The sequence below is a fragment of the Balaenoptera ricei genome, chromosome 18 (assembly GCF_028023285.1).
Source record: "Balaenoptera ricei isolate mBalRic1 chromosome 18, mBalRic1.hap2, whole genome shotgun sequence".
NCBI classification, from domain to species: Eukaryota; Metazoa; Chordata; class Mammalia; order Artiodactyla; family Balaenopteridae; genus Balaenoptera; species Balaenoptera ricei.
In genome coordinates, this window is record NC_082656.1 from 9,503,086 (window position 1) to 9,513,355 (window position 10,270).

Sequence of the window (10,270 nt, forward strand, 5' to 3'; positions counted from 1 at the left end):
TGTTGTTTCATCTACCGGCTTAGATAGTGGAGAGTATATCCTTTGTGAAAACCTGAAACCAAATGAGAATAATAGATGTAGCCTAATGAAAGTGTAAATGCCCAGTTTAAAACTGAATGCAGAGATGAACAAGTGGCAGGCAGTCTGATGTCAACACCTTACGCATTTAAGTTCTCCCTGTATCTGTTACATATGCTCTTGTTTATGTTTTGTAAGTATTTGTTTGAGTTTCCCACTAGCTACTAGTAGTTAGTCGTATAGAATAAAATCATGTCTTTAACTAAAATTAGCTTTTGGAATTCATAAAATTGGTAATAGACACTTCTTTTACAGAAGTAAGAATTTGATGCTTCCTGAGATACTTTTTTTTAAAAGAAATGAATGGTTTTGCTGGTTACATCTCAGATTTTTCTCTTCGGAAGAAATATAATTAACACATTTAAGTAAGAGCTGTCATCTTCCTAACATTAATGCTGAATCTTTGGGTCAGTTCAGCCAGCCATTTTTGTTTGAGAAACCTGTGTTCTTTGATCAGGTCCCAGGGTTGATCCCTGCCCCTCTGTCCTATTTAATATAATCAGCATTTCTGTCTGCATCAGGATGCATTTATGTGAATGAATTAAGACCACAGAAAAATATGTTGAATTATGGTCTCAAACTAGTTGGGCTTGTTTGTAAAGGGTGTTTTGGGGGTGTAAAAATAAGGCTGAAGGGTTGTACATAGTGACTGATGTCTTCATCAAAGAAAAACTATACTGTAAATTAATTAAATTAAAATCCTTTTCTATTTGTATTCCTCTTGTTAATACTGATCTTTTTTGAACTAAAGTTTTATGCTTTCATTAGTACTTGCCAGTAAGTGATAATATTTCTGAATTTCAGATTATTTATATGTATTTGATAGTTGTTATGATCCAAACTCAATAGCTGTTTTCTGAGAAAGACAGCTGTAAGCCTAAATTCATAAATATCAAATGTTTTCTTTTACTACAGAAACATAAGTAAAAAGGTGATATTTGCAATTGTTTTTCTTGCTGTTGGCATTGACTTCTGTTCATTTCTCTTTAAAATTATTAAATAGAAAAGTAAGATAGTTCTCTCTTTTGCTATCCTGGGAAAGGCTATTTATGGGCATTCATGTATTACGTACGTCTAAATATGTGATGTCAAGGCAGAAAGTTAACATAGGAGAAAGGTTTTGAGGAAAGAAAAGCAAAGAAAATCAGGAACATGTAAGAATAATGATTGGTTAAAAAATAATAATAATTACTGCTGTGTCTAATTAATATGTACGCATTTTAATTAAGCATCTGGTGATATTTCTTTCAAGGTACGGCGGCGAAGTTCTAAAAGAGAAAGGCGATGAACAAATGTCATTAATAACTTTCTATGTGAAAGCTTTGAAAAAAATAATTTTTTGTCAAGCTTCAGGCCGAGTAAAGCCTTTGATGCACAAAATGGGACTGCTGAAGAGTGGACAGTTGGACCTTACTCTGATGACCTCATGTATTTGTGGTCACATGCTTTAGCCATGCGCACAGTGATAACATTGAGTATGGAGTCTTGTGAAAAAGTCTAATGTGCGATGGCTATGTAGACATAAACTAAAGAAGAAACTTGTAAATATATTTTTTCTTCTTTTTTTCTTTTTTTTTTTTTTAATGTTTCTGACTTCTGAAGTGCTTGTATAGCTTTTATCTGCGGCTTTAAACTGACAGTACCCAGCTGTTTATCGGATCTATTGATTTGAAAAGAGTTTGTTAGGATAGATCTTAAGCAGTAATCTGTCAGTGTTTGTATTTGTATTCTCTGCAGTTTTACTGTGAAAATTTTTTTTCAACAAATGGTGTCATTTTCTTGATGTCACGATTTGTTGGAGAGCTGAAATGATCTCTTTCCCTTGTGTATCTTACCTAGTGTTTACTCCTGGGCACCCTTAATCTTCAGAGGTGCTAAATTGTCTGCCATTACACCTGAACAATGCCTCTGATGGGAGGACGCCACGCAAACTGTGGAATAGTCCTGAAGTTGTTTGATTATTTTACACCTCAGTATTGGTCCCAGAATTTTCTGGCCTTTCATGGCAAGGAAAATTTTAAAAAGAGAGAGATTTAAAATATTATAATTTTAAAGAGTGTGTTATAAAATAATGTGCTGAATTCTTTATCCCATTTTATCATCCCTTTTCAGTTTTTATTAATCTACTGTATCAATAAAATTCTGCAGTTTGAATTAGTTTTTAATAGTCTAGAATGTTATTGTGTATAGATATTTCCTCTTGAACATTATGTTCAGAAAATGCAAATTATTACACTATAATATAAAATCTGATATATACACATTAGAAGTGTTTCAGTTCTCCATAACAGTGTAAAGTTAATCAGAAAGAAAAAATTTTTATTGATGCAGTGTGTCTTTATAAAGCTGTTCTTGAAAGCAAGTGTTTTGTATTTTATAGTGAGTTGCATGTTTATGAAAAAAAGTGCTGAAAATGGGATGTGCTCTTTTCTGTAAATTCGTATTTAGCCATAGTATATGATAGATTGCCCCATAACATAGTTTTTCATCAAGAGTTTATTATTGTACTTTATTTTGGAGCCAAAAATTGTTTCTGGGTGGGAGGGACAGGGTGGGAGTGATATATCCAACTATATGAGCTACTGTAGGTATCACAGTCTTATGAACTTTGAATGAAATTCCACTTTGTCCAGATTGGGAGAAGTGGAAATATATTTGGGTTTAGAGCATATCTTTTTTCTTTTCTTTGTTGTAATCTACAAAATATAGAAACAAAGGCAGCATCCTTTATACAGTTTTATGAACTGTATTTTCAACCAAAACATATAGGTTACAACTTAATGCTTTCCTAAATTCATTTTAGTATTTCAGGTGCTGTTCTTTCATTTTTTCATGGTTACCATCAGAAAAGAAAATCATATTCTAACTTATTAAATTTATCACAGTGGATAATGGAGCATTTTCATTAATATGCCATTATGTTTAAGGTATATTTCAAGTTGGTTATAATAGATGGGGGATATAATAAAGAAACTACTATTTTGGAAAGTGACATTTTACTATTTTGCAGTGTATATCACAATTGATGTGATTATTTTTCTTTTGAAGATTTCTTCATGTTTATGAAACGGCCTTTTATTTTTTAAAAAAAAGTTTTGAATTGTGTCTTAATCTCTCAGTATTTAACTATTCTTCATCTACAACAGTACTGACACCAGTGATTATGGGAGGCTGCTGTATATCAAGGCAGCTAATGTTGGACCAAGATACAGTTGGTTTTTAAATGTGTCATTAGCTCAGTTCTCCCAAACACGCTATTTCTATTTCAGCAGTACAAAGGCATGTTTTTAAACCTATAAAATAAAGAATAAGGGATAGCTTTGTATTTTTGTCGTTGACTAAATTGCACCGGAAATGTTTATGGAAGTATATCTTTAAGACCATTTTATAAAACAGTGAAAAAATGATTGTGGAGGATTTTTATTTGCATGATCATAGTTAACCAAATTTCATTGCACATTTAATCCTGTACATCAGTTCACAAAAAATGTTCATTGTAGATTTTGTTCAATGACAATGAGTCTGTGATTTTATAACTTGTCTGTTCACTTTTTGGGAAGATTATGATGTAAATTTTCCATTTTTCTGTAGAAAAAATAGGTGCAATAATGATCAAAGTTTTGATGTCCTGAGTCATCTTAGGGGATTATCTCATGTTGAAACTTAACATTTCATATACTAACATTTGGAGAACCACATACTGTAACTAAAGTAAAATTAAGTATGTGTAAAACGTTAATTGCTAACAGTGGTTAGCAAACTCTTCAGTGATAATGTTCATTTTGAAAATATATACTGTATAAAAAAATTAAGAAAATATTTAACTCACTGTAACAAGTTCCATTATGAAGATCTTATGATTCTTCAGTGAGGTTGTCTTGCTGCACTCTGTAGCAAATCCGTTTAATCTACACTATAATAAAATTTCTTGCTGCAGTGCAACAGGAAGCTTTTTCAGTGATCTCCACTGTATATGTAAATTACAAATGTGGCTGTAAAACTTGTTCCAGGTATTAAAGGTTACATTACTTTCTGTATTTTCTTATAACTTGTAAGTTTGATTTTTAAGGTTTCCTTTTGCCCACTTAAAGAATGTCAGGAATTTAAGAATTTGTTTAACTTAGGCATATCTCCCCTACCACATAGTATTATGTCACTGTAATGAACAGTTGGTATTTAGATAGATAACCAATTTTCAGACACAGTTTTGGATTTTCTGTGAAGTTGAATAAACATGAAAGCTAATATATAACTGTATTATTTTATTTATGTGAATCTATCTATATATATTTAAATATGTTTACTAAATGGAGGAAGGCACATTTTAGTGATTTTTAATTTTGGAGGCTTTGTTTCATAAAGAGGAAATATATTTCCTAGTAACATTTTTCAGACTTCTTGTTTAAACTTCTCATGCAACATCTTGGCTGGCAGAGACTTACTAAATATTATTTAAGTTAAAAGACTGCATAACTGAAGAAAAGAAATGTATAATATAAACTTGAAAAGTAAACACTAAGAAAATAAGTTACTGTAGTGACAGTTTTATTAATTTGTTCAGGGAATATTTATTGAGTACCTGCTATGTGCTAGGCTAGTTACAGGGGATATAGTGTGATCAGGATAGAATAAGTCTCTGCCCTTGTGGAGCTTACATTCTCCACAAAGAGGTGGGGGACTAAGGAAAACAATAAGTAATATATGTTATGTCATACTGTGAAAAGTATGGAGATTAGAAAAGGAAAGCAGGATAGAGAGTAGAAATGATTGGAGGAGAAGCTATTTTATATACTTTGAAGCTGCGTTATTCAGTAAAATTTAGGATTGTTAATGTCTTTATGATGAAGTGACACTTTTATAATTATAAAACATCATTTGTTAGCTGTATGAATACTTCATGCTTACTTTGTCTGATAATTGATATAGCCATACCAGTTTTGTTTTAACTGTTGTTTGCATGACAAAACTTTTTCTGTTCCATTATTTTCAACCTGTTTATGTCCTTATGTTTAAAAGTGCATGTCATGTAAACATTTTATACTTTGGTCTTGTTCTTTTATCCAATCTTAGAATCTTTGTTCTTTAATTAGAGTGTTTAGACTATTTATTTTTGGTATAATCACTGATACAGTAGCTTTTATTGCTATTTTTTTTTTGCCAATTTTTTCTTTATTCCTTTATTTTCTCCTTTTCCTACCTTCCTTTGGCTAGGTAAAGTACTCCTTACTATTCTATTTTATCTCTTTTATTAGCTTTTTAGTTATACCCGATTGTATTATTATTTCAGTGGTTACCCTACAGATTATAATATCTGTATTTCACTTATTATAGTCTGCGCTATATTAATGTTTTTGCCACCTTCGGAACAATGCAAGGATTTGAAAACAGTTCAATTCCATTTGCTGCGCCTCTACTCTTTGTGCTATGGTTGTTATATATTTTGTGGTTATAAATGTCAGAATATCTATGCTTTCAATAGTCAGTGTTCTTACTTGTTTATACATACATTTTCTCTTTGCACTTTTTTCTTTATTTATTTATTTTTGGTAGTTCTATGCTTCCATCTTAATTCATTTTTCTTAAGCCTGAAGAACTTTTAATATTGCTTATGGTGCAGGCCTGGGGACAGTTAACTCATCCAGCGTTTGTTTGTTTGAAAGGTCTTAATCACACCTTCATTTTTGAAGGGTATTTTCCTTGGATATGGAATTCTAGATTGGCAGTTTTATTTATTTGGCAACTTAAAAGTTAGCATTCTGTTGTCCTCTGATTTTCATATTTTTTGCTGTAAGTCAGCTTAAAACCTTTTTGCTCTTTGTAGGTAATGTGTGTGTTTTTTTCTGGCTGCTTTTAGGATTTTCTCTTTATCTTTGTTTTTAGCAGTTTGACTGTGCTGAGCGTACTTATGTTTTTCATTTTATTTATCATGCTTGGGGTTTACTGAGCTCTTGAATCTATGGGTTGATGTAGTCCATCAGTTGTGAAAAATTATCCATTCACATATTGCTTCTACTTTATTATCACTTCTCTCTTTCTGACACTACGGTTATAAATATACTTTACTGTTTGCGTCCCATGTGCTTTTTATTTTCTTCCCTGACCTTTCCGCTTTTTTTTTTTCTCTCTGTGCATCAGTTTAGATGTTTTCTGTTGACCCATCTTTCAGATTTATCAAGCCTGCCTTCTGCACTGTGCAGTCTTCCATTTAACCAACCCAATTAGTTGACTTCAAATATTGTATTTTTTAGTTTTAGAATGTCCAGTTATATTTTATAGATTTCATTTTTCTTTTGAATGTCTCTGTCTTTTTACTCTTTCCTCCCATTTAAAAAAAATACAGCTGGCAAACATTTGAATTATATAACTAAGTCTAACATCTGCATCATCTGTGGATCTGATCCCATTGTCTAGTTCTTTTTTTTCTTGATTACCAGTCACATTTTTCCTGGTCACACTTCTTTCTCTCACTTTATAGGGCTTTTAATTTTTTCCCCTTCTGCAGGAGAATGTTTATAAAGGAACTGAAGGATTGAAGTTGATGTCATTTTCCACCAGGAGAGAATTTGCCTTGTTTTCTATTAGGCATTTTAGGGCTTGATTACCTCAGTCCATGGAGTTGGGCTTGGGTTGCAGCTTTTGTTAGACTCAAACTTGTTCCAAAAGTCTTGGGAGTAAAACTTGTATTATGTGACAGGCCTTGCAAGACTACCAGAGATTTCATTCAGCTTTTCTCTCCAGCCCAGCCTTTCAGCAGGAAGACTGTTTTACATAGGATAGGCAAAGAAGGTTCTTTGAGAAGGTGACATCTGATCATGGACTTCCATTAAGTGAGGGAATCAAGCCATATGGGGGGAAAAAGTATTATGGGCAGAGGGAAGAATAAGTACGAAAGTCCTTAGGGAAGAATAAGTATATCAAAGATTTCAAGAAGGCCGTGTTTCTGGAGTGAAAGTGACCAAGGGATAAAAGGGTAGGAGAGAAATTCAGAAGATAGCAAAGAATCAGATCATACCTGTATGCCTCTTGGGACTTTTGTTCAGAGTTTGATGGGAATCCACTGCAGGGCTTTGATGAGTAGGAGAGTGGCAAGATCTGGACCTGTTTTTCTTTCTTATTTTTTAATTAAAAAAAAAATACTTTGGACTCAACATGTCTAAAACTGAGTGCATAACCTTTCCTTCCTGGATCTGGTCGTCTTTACATATCTGAAAATAGAACTAGCATTCAGCTAGTAATGCAGATCAGAAATCTAGAAATTACCTCCCAACTCCTCCTCTTCCTTACGCTCATATCCAGTCTGTCATCAAGTCCTGTTGATTTTACCTTCTGATTATTCCTGGAATTTTTCTACTTTTTTTCATCAATGTATTAAAAAAAAAGTAGTTCTCATTTCTTTGCCCCCAAACTTGTCTGCTCACATTTGCTCTTGCCTGACCTCAAATTTATTTTCACAGTGTAGCCAGACTATATTGTGAAATACAGTGATCCCGTCAGCAGCAGCAACAACAACAAACCCTACAGTATAAACCCTACAGTCCCATAACACTTCACCATTGCGTTTAGGATAATGTGCCCTACAAAGCTCTGCATCTTTGGTCAGTCCTATCTAGCCAGTCTTTTCTTCTTAGTCTCTGTCAGCTAGGCTATTCTTTCAGTCCCCTTATACCTAGGTTGCCAGAGGTAGAAGCTATTAGGGTGCATATAAAGGTATATAGACATTCAAAAGATAAAATATAGTCTATTCATTCTGCCTGGAGCACTCTTCCTTTTTCTGCTGCATCTGGTTGTTTCATACTCACACTACAAGTAAGAATTTTCCCTAGGAAGCCTTTCTAGATTTCTGTGATCAGGACAAACCCCACTGTTATCCGCCCCCTTAGTTTACCTCTTTATAGAGCTTATTAGCACAGTTGGCATTTGAATTGTTTGATTAACGCTTGTCCTACTGCCTCCAACATTGTAAACTACATGAAGACAGAGGTGGTGTTTTTTTTTTTTACTAGTTTATCTCTAGCACACAGCACAGTGCCTAGTGTACATAGTACTCAAAAACGTTTGTTGAATAATCTAAATTAACTTTACTTTATTAAAATGTAGATAAATAAGACATTAAAAATTGTTTGATTTAAGACAAAGGAATCTGATAATTTATTGTGCCAGATAACCTTACTAAAAGCTTTACATACACTGTCATCTCATGTAGTCCTCACTGTAGCTCTGTGGTCATTGATGGTATGCCCTTTAACAGATGTGGGAACTGAGGGTCAGATATAGTAATGGTTTACTCAAGATTCCTCATCTCTAAAGTGATGACTGAGGGTCGATCACATGTGTTTTACTCCAAAGCTATGCCCTTTCGGTACTACCTCAAATATTAATCATCAAGCCAACATTGATTGAATAAATATTAATAAGTCTTAAAGAAGTAGTGATGTAATTCTCAAATTATGTTGGAATTTCCCAGTCAAGGTGATAACATAGCATTGGCCACATTTTATTGGATACTCTGTTACCTGTTTCCCTACATTATCTCCCATTGTGAGAAATGTGTATTATCAACATTTTACAAAGAAACCTAGACATGCCCAAAGGTCACAGAGTAGAGCCAGAGTTGCTGGTCTGAAGTAAAACTTATGCCATTGGTTTGGACTAGAATTCAAATAATTTACTTAAACCCAAACTGCTTTCTATTTATTGAAAGCATATAAAATGCTTCAGACAAATCTTAGATAGTGATGGATAAAAATGTAAGTTTATTTACTTTACATAATTTACATGGTGGATGGGTTTAAGTGGTTCACTAGGTAGTCTTCTGTGTTATACCCCTTGGGTGCCCCTAGTTACCATGAAAAAAATCCTGGAGAGGTGATAATAGTGTTAGCCCCTTATAGATAGTATGTGAATGTTTGGAGCTTGGGTGCATACCACACATGTTCATTTGGGAATTGAGATCAACTTGGCTGAAGGGGAGAACTTTATCTGCGTTGTGGTTGGGTAGTGGGGAGATGCTCTTGCAGAAGTATTTTGGGAGAACATAGTTTAGGGCTTTGAATTACAAAGCCAGTTAAGGGAACTACTGATGGATTTTTAGAGCAAAAGAAGGAAGCTGGGAAATTATTAGGACTTTTCACATGACAGCCTTAGAAGGGTGTGTAATACAGTTTAAGGGACTACTAAACTAGTCCAGTTAGTTCACTGTAAGATTAGCTTATTAGTTTGCTCTGAAGAAGCAATTACCTTGTCTTTAAGCCTCAAACTGTTCATAGCTAGTAATTGTTAGACCTGAGTTCTGTAGTTCCATTATTCAAATAAACAGACAAGGTTCACAGTAAGTAACAGCCAGCTGAACATCTTTTTTGATTTCAAACCTTACACAGGTACTTCCTAAATCCTTTCCCATAGAAAGGAGGTAGAAACAACACAGGCATTCAGAGCAAAATATGAAAATCACCCTTCGTTTCATCTGATCAGGATTTCAGTCTCACTTCCTCGCTTATATATACCTGTATATCTTGTTTTTATGTAAGTGGGACCATACTATACCCTTCTACAACTTTTTCCTCTACTTAATGTTTTTATAAAGCTATCAGAACATATGCGTTTATTGCACTCTTTTAACAACTGCATAAGGTTCATTGTATAGGTATGCCATGATTTATTTAATCACTGTTCTGTTGATGGGCATTTGGGTTATTTACATTTTTCACTGTTACAAATGTTGCAGTAAATGATCTTTCCTGTTAATGTCTTTGTGCTGAAGTGCTAGATTTCCTTGTTCATATTCTTTGCGCATTTTTCTATTTATCTTTTTATCATCGTTGTTTATCTCTGGGTAAAAAGGAAGGAGGTAGGGATGGGTTATGGGCTTTAGCCACACCATGTTACATTTTGTTACAAAAATATACTGTAGTTTTTGGCTAGCATATATGCTAAAAGTGAGCTTACGATCTTTCCATGAGCTCTTTACATATTCTCACATTATTCACTTGCTTGTTAAGTCTGTGGAAGATATCTTCTAGTGAGTCATTTATCGATGAGCTTTTTTTTTTTGTTTTTTGGCCACACACCTCACGGCTTGCCGGGGATCTTAGTTCCCCACAGGGGATTGAACCCAGGCCAAGGCTGTGAAAGCACCAAGTCCTAACTACTGGACCACCAGGGAATTCCCATCTTTAAGGTTTTTTTAGTGGTG

General features: G+C 33.8%; 1 protein-coding gene across 8 annotated transcripts in view; it reads left to right on the plus strand.

Annotated features, from left to right (window-relative positions):
* The window catches only part of PDS5B (PDS5 cohesin associated factor B), a 231,882-nt gene extending 227,552 nt beyond the window's left edge, over window positions 1-4,330 (plus strand). For all 8 annotated transcript variants that reach the window (XM_059902735.1, XM_059902736.1, XM_059902734.1 and 5 more), the window contains one exon: window positions 1,331-4,330. In XM_059902735.1, the coding sequence (XP_059758718.1) occupies window positions 1,331-1,366 (36 nt within the window). In that variant the 3' untranslated portion in view covers window positions 1,367-4,330. The remainder of the gene's footprint in view (window positions 1-1,330) is intronic.
* Window positions 4,331-10,270: the final 5,940 nt, after the last annotated feature.